Here is a 13,310-nt window from a genome sequence, read left to right as displayed (position 1 = left end):
TGATGTCTAACGCTGCTTTTCCATAGACTTGTAGAAACGTCAGAGTTTTTGGATTTGCAGATATATGCTCTATCTCTTATTACATCGGTTGTACCTTGAAGTACAGTCATCATCGTAAAGCCATGTGTGATTCACATGGATGCAATATGTAGGTAGGTCATGATGTAGCCCATCATGTCCGAGGGCCTCCCACTGTCGCAACACGGGTTGTCTAGGGCGGTTGGTTCAACCAAAAAAGGCGATGCTAACCTTTTAGCTGGACTCCGATTCGTCGGTCAATGAAGTGAGTTCCTCTTGCTAGGAAGCAGTGGTCCGTAGGAATCCTCAACTAACAGACTCGGGTTCACAGTCGCGAGAGCGGATTTTCCATTTCTCGGACGAAGAGAGGGGGCGTGGGACACCATGGAACTCGGCTGGGCGGAAAGAATTGTTGCGAGTCGACTTGTCTCCGGAGATGCCGACAATAGAGGAAACAAACTTGACTTGTCCAGGCCATTGTCCCATATCGAGGGCTTCTTCTTTCACTCGCTCTTCTCAGTTGTACTCACAGCAGCAACATCACCACCATGTTTCCGGAAATGCCCCTGCATCCAGCAGCGATACATCTTCAGCTTGCTCTGCCGATTGACAATTAGTCGTCGATCAGCGCCCATATGCAAGACGTCAAACACTCCATCTCCTGTTCTTGGCTCATCATCATCGGGTAGACCCTTCTCAGGAGTCCACTGGCTCCACATATTAACGAGCTGATCCTGATCAAAGAAGTACACACGCGTGCCATCACCGCGAGCGTAGAAGTTCTCGCCCATATAGCGATTCTTCTTAAACCGCACCTGCGCAAGGTCTCCGCGGCCGTAGTCACGGAAAAGAATCTGGCCGCCTGGTTTCAGGACGCGGTAGATGTTCCGCATGGCTTTGTTCCATTGGTCCGGGTTTAGGGCAGAGAAAATGAAGATCAGAATCACCACGTCGACGGATTCCTCGGTCAGACCCGGTGGAAGCGAGTCACCATTCTCCTCGGAGGGCTCGCCGGCCACGTCCCAGACATCGGCGACCATGTGGGTCGGGTCGTACTGCTCGCTCTCGCGCATGACCTTGACAGCATACTTGGAAAAGTCGCACGCATGCACCATGAGTTGGTCATTCTGGTTATTGGCCAGCAATGGGAACGCAGTATTGCCCGCCCCCGCGCCCACCTCCAGAACAACCTGACGGCCAGCATCCGTCTGCGTCACATCCGCCAGCACGGGAAACTCCTGACGCAGCCACTTACGGTCCTTGAAGAAATTGGCCGTGTTGTTTTTGTAAAACAAATCCCACCATTTCGCCGGGTCGCCGTTGAATCGTTTCATGTCGAACTCCGACACCGGTGTTTCACGCTGCTTGGCAAATTGGGTCTCGGCGTAAGCTTTGAATTCGTCGTCGGGCTCGACGTGGTCCCACGCGTTGAACTCGAAGACGTTGTCACCTTCTTCGAGGTAGCGCGAGCCGAACATGAACGGGTCGCTGCGCTTGAGGTTGTTGGAGGGGTCGTGCGAGCGGTGTGGGGGGAGATGTCGAGGCTGCGCATTTTCGACAACCTCGCGAACGGTGGGATCCATTGTCATGGTGGTGGAGGAGGTGGTTCGTGAAAGAGATATCACATACCTTCTCAAAGGTAAGCTAGAAAAATAAAATTCACGAGATCAACGGACGGTTCCTGGTTATGTCAGCGTATCATGTGATCAGTGAGGCTGCACCCTGAGAGAGGAAAGGGTGTAGCTGCAGTGCAATATGCCAGGGACACACCAGAAGTTGCCGGCTGCAGCCCTTTCGGTGTACATTTACTTCTTTTCTCTCTCTCCGGTCCATCGAGGAGTTCACACCTGGGAACGACCAAGCATTGCACACCTGAGGCACCAATCATCTCCCCGCTTATCTTCCCGTCAGCCTGGCCAATCACTCCGGTCTAGAATCTGGATGCCTGCGGGTGCCTCACTAAGCCTCATCGCTGGCCTTTCTGACTCTCTTCCTCCTCCACCTCCACTCGGCATGCCTTTTTGAACTGCCCTGTGTCCATCCTTGACCGTCGTCTGCCCAGTCCTGGGTTTATCGACTGACCTCAAGTGGGAGAGGGGGATCCTTCCCATATTTAGATCTACAATCATCGATTGCTGCGACATGCAACAAGTCAATCGCTTCTAGCCTTCTTTTCGGAATAGTTACACGGCACAACACATTCTCAAATTCGTTTTTAATCTTTTTCTCTATATCACTCAATCATGTCGTTCTTCTCCAACCTTTGCGGTTGCTTCGTCTGCAACCACAAAGCCTCACCCTCTTCTTCTTCACGCCGAGAGATGCAAGTCTCCCAGGGCTCAACCCACACCCACAGCGGAGTGCCAACCGGCCGCTTCATCCTCTCCGCTGATGGCGACTTTGTCCGCCGCGCTGTCGACCACGAGATTGGCACCGAGCACGGGCCCCACGCGGCAGACTCCGGATACACCAATGTGGTCCCGCTGCCGCAGTACACGGCGCGGCCCATGAGTTCTCACGAGAAAACCCTCGAGGCTCACATGCGTGACCCGCCGGTCTCTTCGTCCGAATATTCCACCGATGAAAAGAGCCGGAATCTCTACGACGAAGAAGTTACCTCGGACGGCTCTTCCGCCATCTCTTTTCCGAGCAGCTACGGGAACACGTCGACGGCAACCAGGGAAACGCCCCCGCCGCCGTACTCCCCGCGTCATTCGGCGGCATTCTCTCGCTCACGCTCCGTGTCCGTGTCGTCTGCGATGGCGGTGGCTATCAACCCGCCGCCGTTGGCTCGGGTAGCTGGTGTGCATCACGGTCGTCTTGCTCGTTCTGAGGCGGACGACCAGTCCCTTCGGCGCCATCGACGAACTTCCTGGGAGAGTCGTTAGAACATCCTTCCTTCCTTTCACTTCTCTTTTTTTGCCGCCTTCAGCCACCCTCTCCCCAACGAATAATGATCCTCGGGTCGGTGTCTATCCTGGAATATCTTCGACCTAGCATTCCCATATCTTCCTTTTGTTTGTGACTCTTTCACGCATATGACGCGATGACCATGCAACTTCTATGTACTCGATGGGACTGTAGAACATACATGAAGCTGCCTTCTTTCTCTTCGAATTTTACGGTACCTAATGGGCGTGAAGCAGAGTTCAGGACGGAATATTGAAATTAATTCCCGCGGGTAGTGACCCGGTCAGCCTGTGGCTCAGTAGACGGTATTGAGACAGTGTCGAATTCAGCCCTGCATCAGTCACCATAGGGGGACGTGCAATTAGGCTCATTCTAGATCTTTATGGACAAGACAATTCATGATTCATACTTCATACACTCTGTTTTGGTATCTGTCCTAACCCATCTTGGCATTCGAAAAATCCATCTCTGTACACAGTTAGTTAGTAAACCACCCCATATTCTGCCAAAAAACAAAAAAGAGTGCCTACCTGGATGATCGGCCTGAAACTTCTTGAGGAGATCCATCTTCTTCTGCTCATCACTCGTCATCCCGCCCGTCTCCTTCTGCCGCTGATCATACATCATCTTCTCGACCATCGCCCTGGTCTCGCCGTCCAAATCGCCCAGGCTCGAGTTCTCCGGCGTGATCTTGCTGACATCGATCTTCGGGGCGGTCGTCACGACGTGGGGCCACCATTCCATCTTGTTCACCTTGTCTAGATGGATATTGACTTCCTTGCCCGGCGGGGTCGGGGTGGTCTCCAGCGTCCAGGAGGATTCGTCACCGACGACCGGGTGGGGGAAGTCGCCCTAATCACCATGTAGATTCAGCATTTCCCTTCCACCGGTGCGTATAGAGTTAATAATGGCCAGGACGCACCTCGATGATCGCTTCTTGCCCCTTGATCGCCACGCGGATCTTGGTCTTGGTCAACACCACCTCCATATCGCGGCCCTTGATGTTGGCGGGGATCGGAGCGGTCAGGTCCACGTCGCGGATGGTCTGCGTCCATTTGTAGGGCAGCTGGGCCTGCTCGGCGGCTTCGCGGGCTTTGCGGTCTTGCTCATCGCGCTCACGGGCGGCCAATTCAGCGGGGGACGGGTTTTCTGGTTCGGCGGACATGATGATAGTGGGGGAGGGATTGTTGATCCGGCCAAGTGAGTCAGTGCGACGTGGGGGGATGGGAAGCTCTGTTGATGCCTGAGGCAGGAGAAGCTTGAAAAAGCATAACAGACTCAACTATACCGACACTGCTAGATAAGCACCGGAAAGACAAACACATTGTTGTTCAATAGTATATCCTCCTAATATATCTGTCTAGGGCCAAATTAATCCCGGCTCATTCTTCCCTCACCCCGTTGTGGTCGTGGTTGTTTCCGCATGTTCAGCCATGATCGACTCGAGTTTACTCATCGGCACTCTATCGGGTCCCAGCATCGCCGCCAGAGTCAGAAACAGGGCCTCGGGGTCATCGACCGCAACCGTCCACTTAGCCGGACCCTCGTTATTATGATTCCATGTCAATATCGGGGCACGGGACCCAGGTGCATTCGGATTGTTATCCCCCGCCCTCCACTGCTCAAAGCACGGCAGGATGACCATCTGCATGACCAGCGAGGTGACCAGCGAGCCGATAAACCATTGTCGGCTGCACCAGGTGAGAATGGCGGTCACCCAGCGCAGGGCAGTGTCCAGCGGACGGGGTAAGACCGGGCCTCGGAGGCGCAGCTGGGACACCTGCCATATAACGAACGCCGCGAGGGCCGCGAGAAGCGCCCCGCTCAGCAGGACGGTGGCATTCTGGACGGTGGCCCGGAGTGGGAGGGTCCCCTCATCGTCATACTGGCTGTGAGTTTGTTAGTGTCGATTCAATGTCAGAAAGGGAGGGAGGGAGTGGCTCTGATTGGACTAACGGGTGTTGTTGACCGACTTTCATGATGACATGCTCTAGTAACAGCAAGGGATACAGACTCCACTTGCTCGTTAATATGAGGAGTAGTTGACTAGTTACTAGTGGGATGGTGGTGTCAAACAGCAAAAGTGTGTTCCCCCGTTGCCCCTTTTTGGCGATACTCGTTTAGGCCCCTCCGATACGAACAAGTGGACGATCGATAATAATCCCTGTCAATTCCTAGTGTATTCCAAAACTACTTCTTCTCTCTCGGTTCCGATTCCCTGGTCTCCTGTAACGATGCATTGAAACAATAATCCATAAAATCCCCCCCAAAAAAACTCCAACTCTAGTTCATTCGTCGTGTAAATGAAGTCCGCTATCGAGACCCCTTCTGTTGCTGCTGCTGCTGCTGCGCCTGCTGCAGGGCCGCCTGGCGTTCTTCTTCTATACAGTCATTCACTCACCTGTCAGTGCGCCACACTGCATATGATAGATAGATAGTTCTATACATACCTCGGATCTGCTTAATCTGCCTATCTGTGTCTTTTATGAGCTCGTCCCACTTCTTCTGGTAGGCTTGGATGTCCTCGAGGTTTTTCGGTTCGGGGTTGAGGCCCTGGTTGGTGTCCTTCTTGGATTGGTCCATCCTGGGTATGTAGTAGATGGTAGATAGAATCAAGATGAAGGCAGAATAAGGTACTTCTGTTTCTGGCTCTGTGCAGAAGGAACCAGAGAACTACATCCATTCCCTGGATCGTGGCCCCCTTTTATATATCTCTAATTCCACCTCTTCTATGGTCATCATCACAATCATCGTTAATCTACATTGTTTGCTAGGGAGTCGGTCACGAGCACCTCCAACCTGATCTCCAATCCAAGTTTTGCATCGTGAAGTGCTCACCGACTCCCCCCCTCCCTCGATTATTTCCCGCCTAACCGCTCCCGGAACGGCGGGTTTAGCCCGTGCAGCACAGCAACCCGACATCTCCCCAAAGCCTTCACTACTGGGCCGCCCCCGGCTAAACCTTGGGGCCAGGAGATTTCTCCACCAGCTGTGATTGGTATTCGTGAGCCCCTCTCATCCTACCTGTCCACTTTGGCTAACCGCGAATGTCTATAACGACCTCGGTATAGTTCTTGAATCCTGCGCATGATGTCAATCAGCCCGTTTCCAAACAGATGGGATGCCGTGTCCCCCGGTGTCCCGCCCGCCGAAGCCCCGTACCAATCGGGGCAGTGGGCTCTACTTCCGCGCCGATGGTACAAAGAAACCTAGTTTGAATCCAAAAGTACGCTAACTTCCAGCCGAACTATATCGGGGGCATCCGGAGATTTAATGACTAGATATCATTGGAAACAACACTTCATCCTTTAGCTATTTCTCCCCTATGCCATGCCCAAAAGATACCCAACCATAATTCACTCAAATCATGCGCCAGAATCCCACACCCGATGAAATCTACCGCGACTACGACGTCGGCAGCGTCACCTGAGACACACCATCGGCGATCTTCTCGACCGCTTCGTCGTCGTTGTTCTCCGTCGCGACAGTAGGACGCTCAGCACTGGCACCGCCCTTTGCGGATGCCTCGACGCCACCCGAAGGAGGAGCCGGGCCCTGACCCTTGTCCTTCTTCTCCTTCTTCTTCGCCTTACTAGCTGCTTTCTTAGCTGCTAGTTTAGCGGCTTCCTCTTCCTTCTTCTTACGATCGGCCTGAGAGCCACCAAACATGTCGCGCCACTCATCCGCCTTCTTCGGATCGATCCGCGAGAACAGGTATTGCGCCTTGCCGATCTTGTGACCGGGCTTGAGCGCCGTTGGCTTCCATCCGTCCTTGATGCTCTCCGGACTAGGGATTAGTTGGAATGGTGCATCTAGTTGCTGCAAAATCGACTTGGATGATGCAGGCATGTACGGCGCAAACACGCTAGACAACAAATAGATCAGGTTTAGGATGGTGCCCACCACAGCTGCGGCCAGCTCAGGCTCGTTGGCAATCAAAGCGTTGTCGAGTCGATTGGCTTGGATCAGACCTAGCAAGATGTCAATGACTCGGACGAGGCACTAGTAGTTCGGGAAAACGGCTTACCATTGCCGGCTTCGGCAATCCTCATAGCCGTTTGCACACCGGCGCGCAGGTGCACGCTTTCCATCTCATCAATATACTGGCGGGTCAAGTCCGTCACTTCCCTGAGGAAATCATTGAAGACCTCCGTGTTCGGAACTGTAAATTCGGGGATGACCGAATCGTACTTGGCAGCCACAATCTTCACCACCCGGTTTACCAGGTTGCCGTACTTGGCCAACAGCTCGCTGTTGTTGGCTTCCACAAATGAACGCCACTCAAATTGCGTATCGCCAGTCTCGGGCCGGTTCTTCAGCAAATAGTACCTCCACACGTCCGGGGGCACACCGGTCTGCTCCGCAGTAGTACCAAATACACCAACACCGCGGGACTTGCTGAATTTCCCGCCTTCATAGTTCAGATATTCCGTGGCGCTCAGATGATGCAGCATGGTCCACTTGTCCTTGGTTCCGAGCTGACTAGCGGGGAAGATGACGGAGTGAAATGGCACGTTATCCTTGCCTAGGAACTGGTACAGTTGCACGTTCTCTGGGTTACGCCACCACTGCTCCCAATCCTTTGTGTAGTTGGCTGTGATGGACGGATAGCCAATACAAGCCTCGAACCAGACATAGATCCTAATAGGTGTCAGCCGGGAGTCCAGAATTAGATAGAAAATCAAAAACCGACTCACGTCTTGCCAGTTTCATAGCCCTTCAGCGGAACAGGCACGCCCCACTTCAGATCCCTTGTGATCCCACGGGGCTTCAACCCCTCCTTGAGCCAGGACTCGGTGATGACGCGCGAGTTCTTCGGCCAAGCACCCTTTTCGATAGCAGAGTGCACCCACTTCTCAATCTCCGGCTGCAGCTTATCAAGCAGGAGGTAGACATGTTTCGTCTCACGGCGAACCGGAGCTGCCCCGTCGAGCTTGCAGCGGGGCTTGATCAGGTCAAAGGGATCTATGAGATTGCCACATTTGTCGCATTGATCACCACGTGCGTCGTCGTAGTGACACCGCGGGCATTCTCCTTCGACGTAGCGGTCTGCTAGGAACGAGCCGTGCTGTTCGCAGAAGGGTTGTTCGGAGGTCTGCTCGGCTAGACACCCGTTTTCGTATAGGCGCATGAAGATGCTCTGCGTGATCTCGGTGTGCTGTTGTGTCGGAGTGCGGCCAAAATAGTCGAAGCCAATGTCGAAGAACTTGTACACTTCCTGGTGAATGGCATTGTACTTGGCGCAGAGCTCCTCCGGCGACACCTTTTCCTCTAGCGCCTTGGTTTCTGTCGCAGTGCCGTATTCGTCCGTACCACAGATATACAGGGTTCGTCGACCGCAGGCCTTGTGGTAGCTAACGAGCGAAATTAGCAATGATGCTTTGGAGGGTAGATAGGGTTTGAGTCATACCGCGAAAACACATCCGCACTCAGCACCGAGCCGATGACATTGCCCAGATGCGGCACATTATTGACATAGGGTAAGGCGGAAGTGATCAGGATATTCCGCTCGCCGTCCTTGGGCAGGATGGGGTCTGTTGCGGCCATGGTGGTGGGTGGTGGTGGTGATGTTGTTGGAAGAGGAAGAAATTAACCCATGGAGGGGCTTAGTTAAGGAAAATCAAAGAAAGAAAGTGGGCCGGGACTCTCGACTCACGAGAGCTACCCGCCCCGTCTGTTTTCCAACATCCACAACCCACCACCATGGAGTCCCTTCTCGACAGCCTCCTAGAGCTCGAGGAGCAGTTCTATCAAGAGGGCTATGATCTGGGCGCTGCGGATGGCACAGAGGCTGGATACACCGAGGGCAGCGTATTCGCCGTCGAGAAGGGCTTCGAGAAATTCGTCGAGATGGGCCGACTTTACGGCAAGGCCCTTGTCTGGGCTCAGAGACTGACTGAAGTTTCTCACAATGAATCGACCAGCGAATCGGACATCCTGGATCCCTCCGTCTGCGGAGAAATGCCCACCCTTCCAGCGCACAGCGCGCGCTTGACCCGAAACCTCCAAACGCTTCTGGAGCTGGTCGACCCGGCTTCGTTGGATATGTCGAACACGGAGGAAGCGGTCAACGATGTGGACGAACGCTTGAAGGGCGCTGCCATGAAGGCGAAGCTTATCCAGCGCGCGATGGGTGAGCGTGAGGAGATGTTGGGCGCTCGTGTCGACGCGAAGGATATGTCGGCCTCGGGTGATGGGTCCGGCAGTATTGAAGATATCAGTTCGTTGAACGTTCGCCGCTGAATTAAGTATGCGAGAGCAACCACCAGCCTTTTCAGCTCGACTCGCGCGGATTTATATTGGTCTATGGGTTGCGACGCCAAAGACGAAGCCCTCGGAATTTCCGACTCATGCTGAAAATGCCACTGGATGAGAACATACGAGACTATGGCCAATACGCTCCCGAGGACACCCGACCAGTCCACATCTGCAGAAAGAATATCCTGCGCCTGCCTTTGGACGCCCGTCAAAGGTCAGTTCGCAGCACGACGTCTGCGCAACCAGCTTCGGGCCAATCCATTCGTCCATGGAGTACGGACGAGGAATTTCACTACAGTGATTTTCAATGCAGGAATCCGGTTACACTGCCATGGAAATCCGGATGAAGTACCTAGATGTGCTTTGATCTTTGATATCATCATGTAATTCAAAAAAAATTCATAACCCCCAAATTCCCATAACTTTTCTTTGAGTACTGCGTATCGTGTGCATTCTAACACTTTACTGCTCAAGACTGCGGACAGCCATGGCCATCGCGCCCTCTCTGGTCTGATGCCCACCAATGAACCCACTGGCGTGAACAAAAACGGCCCCCGACGGAATCTTAGCCTGGCCCGCCTTCTCGGCCTCCGCAGCCATCACACCATCCAGATCCTCGTCACGCACGCCTCGCCAGGCCTCTGGGAGGGGCTTCCGTGAGACAAAACTGCTCTCCGAGACGGAGACACACTGCACGCGCCACTTGGCTCCCTCTGTCGCGTTCTCCGGGTACAGAACATAAAACACCTCGGCCGCCGGATCGACCTCTTCCTCCGCTGACGACTCCTGTTCGAAGTTGTACAGGTGCTCTTTCCAGGGAACACCACCCTGCGGCAAGACAATAATGCGCCCAGATGAATGGACTTCGCGTCGCGAGCTATACGCGGACCCAACCGTCGTGCGAGCCGGGAGCCACGACGTGCTCGCATGGTGCAGCTTCCGCACAAAGACATTGCCGATCAGCGTGCTGGCCCGGCCGAACAGGCTGTCCTCATCCTGGGGCTCGCCCGGTGGGCTGGTCGGGTCGGGGTTGTTCAAGTCATTCACGATCGAGGCCAGGGTGACGCCGCCATCCTTGAACCGCTTCTCGAGACGGACCGCCGCCACCGACGTGGGGTCATACACGGACACGCCGTTGTCGTTGGCATCAATGGCCTCGATGAAGTCCGTGTACAGTTTCTCGTACAGCAGGTCGACGTCGGCATGGTCCTGCGGCAGGGACATGTGCTGCGCGATGATCGCCCGTCCGAAGTGCATGTAGACCAGCCCCGCGGAGGACAGCTTGGTGGCATGCTGTGGGAATGTAGTCGTGAATGTCCGCTGGTGGTGATCATACCGGTTGATGGCGGGGTCGTACACGCCGCCCACATCGACGACGGTGTGGCATGTTTCCAGCTGGGCCGGGTCGCGGGAGCGGACGAGCGGCGAGGAGGCGTAGGAGGGTAGCAGGCGGAGCAGATAGACGGCCAGAGCCTCATCAGCATGGAAATGACCGCTGCGGTTGTCAGTAATTGTCGGGCAATAGCGAGGTCCAACCTCACTTGTGTGTCCCGATCAAGGGGGAGCCCGTCTTGAGCTTCTTTGCAGTTTGCTCGGCCATCTTGAAGACTTGTCGCGAGCGCAGCATGAACTTGTGCAGCTGTTGCTTTCGCGGATTCGGATTCGGGCTGGGGCTGGATGGATGAAACGGGTTGCAACTTAGGGCAGGGCTGGAATGCGACACGTGATCCGCAGAGCTCCCATCCTAAGCATCGCCAAAGTGGGCCGTGGTCCATCTGAGTGAGCAAGTGCCTTAACTGAGCTGACCGCCAGTCTGTCTCTCGGAATGCCACTCACTAGAGGGTCCTGAAATTTCCATACCTACACCACTGCTTTTTCTTTTTCATCCAGGGGAAACCCACGACACTCACCAATGAGCATCAACCTACCCACGTGAAGAGATAAGCTCGATTGGAGAAAAAGAAAAATACCGTCGTGTGCCCCCCCCTCTTCTCGTCTTCTTTACTGCTTCTTTTTTATCATCATCTTCTCTCTCCCCGGAAGAATCCCACCACCAACAGACCGTCCGATCGCGTCGTCTTCTCTCCTTCTTGCGTGGCGCCCTTTCCGCCTTTCCGTCGCGTCTCCCCAGCGCGACCCGGTCCGATGTGGCTCTTGCGAGTCTGCTCGTCGGCCTTCTTCCTCGCCGTCACCATCTCATCCATCCCACTGGCCTTCGATGTGGGCGGAAAGACATGTGGCCTGGCCTTCTCGCTCTCCCTGGCTATCTTCCACTTCATCTTCTCCCTGCTGAAGCTCACCACCCCCGAGCGCTCGGTGTTCCGCTCCTCTGTGATCGTCGTCATCCGCTCAACGCAATGGATCCTCGTCCCGATTCTTCTGATTTGGTCACTGAATCGCTTTTCAGCCGATGGGGACAGCTCGGGTGGTTGGGTAGAGCGCACGTTTAGGGGGAACCGCGCCCAGTTTTCTTCCCTGCAGGGATGGCTCTTTGGGCGCGATGGCTTGGTCGAGACCGTGACGCTGGGTAACTGGGACAGACTTCTACGCTGGTCGACACCCGTCTTCCAGTTGGCGGAAGGATTCTGCAGTCTACTGGTCATCCAGGCTGCCGGCCAGATTACCCGGTGGCTCGTGAATCGAGGCGGACGGAGCGACAGCTGGATGGTATGTTTTCCCCCCATCACCCTTCAGACGCCGCACAAGCTGACCATTCACAGATCGGTCTACTAGTTCTCTCTGCAACGATCATTTCCAGCTCTGTCTACTTCCTCTGGCGTGTTTTGCAATTCCCCGAAATCTCTAACGTCGATGCCGCCTTGATCGGAGTTTCAATCACATGCGCCGTCATCCTGTGCGCCTGGGGGATAGGCAGTGGGCGCGGAAACCCGGTAGAAAGCTCTCTGCTCTTCGCCTACATCGTGCTCTGCATCTACCAGATCTTCACGGACTACCAACCATCCCATCCGATGGAGCAAATCCCGTCGCCGTCACAGGCTGGAGACTTTCCCCCGCTTCCGCCCATTTTCATGGCGTCGTATACCACGCTCATGCATGCGCTGTCACTGCTGCCATCGATCATCCACGCGGCGGCCAACGTGATCACAGCCGTCTTCAGCGCCGTGACCCCATCCGTTTTGATCTCGCTCGCGTACCGGCTTTTTGTATTGTACGCATCAACACGCATCATCCCTGCGGTCCGGGAATCTGGCGCCCGCGCTCTGTCTCAGGAGGCCTCGATTGACGATGACGATGCGGCTGGTCAAATGCTAGGCTTCCTGAGCTATTTCTCACCGACCATCCTCATCGCCGTGTACACCAGCCTCTTAATGCAACATTTCTCTTCGGCTTCGCAGGCCATGGGCGGCAGCGGTGAATGGTGGAGCAGTCAAGGCGGTGGTGGGGGGAATCTGTGGCGCTGGGTCAACCTGCCATGCACGATGGCTCTTTATGCAGTTGAGCTGTGGCTCGGGGAGCACAATGATCTCGACAATGGCCTGGCAGGCCACTGGAAGACCGACTGATTCATTTTCTTGCCCGCGGGGGATTCCAACTGCGCAACTTTCGGTTTTTCGTACAGAAACACACGACTCTGGAAACCAGGCACAACAATTCCCCCTTTTTTTTTTCTCTCTCGAATCCCAATCGGCCTTCTCGTGGCAACCACTCATACCACCACCCCGGGCCTGGTCATCATTCGCAGTCGACAAGGACACAGTGCTCAACCGACAGAGGACTTCACCAACGTCCGTCAGGCTATGATCTCCTGGCCTCTCCATTCCGCACTGCACCGCGATTCCATTGGTCTTGGCCTCCCCCGTCTGCCCGATGCCATCTGCGTGCGATTATAACTTGCCCCCCTTAGAGAGCCCCAACAGACAACACCTGCCCATATAGCTCTGCAATTCCCCGGGCACAACCGTGCTATCTATCTAGCACCCCCTTTTCCCCTAAATCCGCCTTCTTCCCCTGTCATACACTGTTCCGGAAAGGCCGCCCTCCCATCTACATCCCTTTCTCTCGTCACGACCGATGATACCATCAACTCCTTTCATTGCCATCCCCTTCTTGTGTCATATACCCCTTTTTTGTCTGGTTCTTCCTTTTAATCAATCAACACTGCC

General features: G+C 54.7%; 9 protein-coding genes across 9 annotated transcripts; 3 read left to right on the top strand and 6 right to left on the bottom strand.

The window, feature by feature from the left end:
- Positions 1 to 521: 521 nt before the first annotated feature.
- Positions 522 to 1,607, bottom strand: PFLUO_LOCUS4257 (uncharacterized protein; the record flags this gene model as incomplete). The annotated part of the gene is made up of 1 exon (XM_073781590.1): positions 522 to 1,607. One exon carries the CDS (start codon positions 1,605 to 1,607, stop codon positions 522 to 524), a length of 1,086 nt encoding a protein of 361 aa, XP_073638329.1.
- A 654-nt stretch (positions 1,608 to 2,261) lies between these two features.
- On the top strand, positions 2,262 to 2,906 carry PFLUO_LOCUS4256 (uncharacterized protein; the record flags this gene model as incomplete). The annotated part of the gene is made up of 1 exon (XM_073781588.1): positions 2,262 to 2,906. The coding sequence occupies one exon, from the start codon at positions 2,262 to 2,264 to the stop codon at positions 2,904 to 2,906; it is 645 nt and encodes a 214-aa protein (XP_073638328.1).
- A 458-nt stretch (positions 2,907 to 3,364) lies between these two features.
- PFLUO_LOCUS4255 (uncharacterized protein) lies at positions 3,365 to 4,093 on the bottom strand (the record flags this gene model as incomplete). The annotated part of the gene is made up of 3 exons (XM_073781587.1): positions 3,365 to 3,396; positions 3,459 to 3,780; positions 3,851 to 4,093. 3 exons carry the CDS (start codon positions 4,091 to 4,093, stop codon positions 3,365 to 3,367), a joined length of 597 nt encoding a protein of 198 aa, XP_073638327.1.
- A 228-nt stretch (positions 4,094 to 4,321) lies between these two features.
- PFLUO_LOCUS4254 (uncharacterized protein) lies at positions 4,322 to 4,907 on the bottom strand (the record flags this gene model as incomplete). Its single annotated transcript, XM_073781586.1, has 2 exons — positions 4,322 to 4,817; positions 4,885 to 4,907. 2 exons carry the CDS (start codon positions 4,905 to 4,907, stop codon positions 4,322 to 4,324), a joined length of 519 nt encoding a protein of 172 aa, XP_073638326.1.
- A 334-nt stretch (positions 4,908 to 5,241) lies between these two features.
- On the bottom strand, positions 5,242 to 5,511 carry PFLUO_LOCUS4253 (uncharacterized protein; the record flags this gene model as incomplete). Its single annotated transcript, XM_073781585.1, has 2 exons — positions 5,242 to 5,309; positions 5,379 to 5,511. 2 exons carry the CDS (start codon positions 5,509 to 5,511, stop codon positions 5,242 to 5,244), a joined length of 201 nt encoding a protein of 66 aa, XP_073638325.1.
- Positions 5,512 to 6,333: 822 nt separating this feature from the next.
- On the bottom strand, positions 6,334 to 8,475 carry PFLUO_LOCUS4252 (methionine--tRNA ligase mes1; the record flags this gene model as incomplete). Its single annotated transcript, XM_073781584.1, has 4 exons — positions 6,334 to 6,899; positions 6,956 to 7,569; positions 7,626 to 8,282; positions 8,339 to 8,475. The coding sequence occupies 4 exons, from the start codon at positions 8,473 to 8,475 to the stop codon at positions 6,334 to 6,336; spliced, it is 1,974 nt and encodes a 657-aa protein (XP_073638324.1).
- Positions 8,476 to 8,631: 156 nt separating this feature from the next.
- PFLUO_LOCUS4251 (uncharacterized protein) lies at positions 8,632 to 9,171 on the top strand (the record flags this gene model as incomplete). Its single annotated transcript, XM_073781583.1, has 1 exon — positions 8,632 to 9,171. The coding sequence occupies one exon, from the start codon at positions 8,632 to 8,634 to the stop codon at positions 9,169 to 9,171; it is 540 nt and encodes a 179-aa protein (XP_073638323.1).
- Positions 9,172 to 9,648: 477 nt separating this feature from the next.
- On the bottom strand, positions 9,649 to 10,786 carry PFLUO_LOCUS4250 (uncharacterized protein; the record flags this gene model as incomplete). The annotated part of the gene is made up of 2 exons (XM_073781582.1): positions 9,649 to 10,681; positions 10,728 to 10,786. The coding sequence occupies 2 exons, from the start codon at positions 10,784 to 10,786 to the stop codon at positions 9,649 to 9,651; spliced, it is 1,092 nt and encodes a 363-aa protein (XP_073638322.1).
- Positions 10,787 to 11,331: 545 nt separating this feature from the next.
- PFLUO_LOCUS4249 (uncharacterized protein) lies at positions 11,332 to 12,710 on the top strand (the record flags this gene model as incomplete). The annotated part of the gene is made up of 2 exons (XM_073781581.1): positions 11,332 to 11,853; positions 11,907 to 12,710. The coding sequence occupies 2 exons, from the start codon at positions 11,332 to 11,334 to the stop codon at positions 12,708 to 12,710; spliced, it is 1,326 nt and encodes a 441-aa protein (XP_073638321.1).
- Positions 12,711 to 13,310: the final 600 nt, after the last annotated feature.

This window comes from Penicillium psychrofluorescens (genome assembly GCF_964197705.1).
Source record: "Penicillium psychrofluorescens genome assembly, chromosome: 3".
Lineage (NCBI taxonomy): Eukaryota > Fungi > Ascomycota > Eurotiomycetes > Eurotiales > Aspergillaceae > Penicillium > Penicillium psychrofluorescens.
The sequence above is the reverse complement of the archived record's forward strand: the minus strand, read 5'-3'. Positions and strand labels throughout refer to the sequence as shown.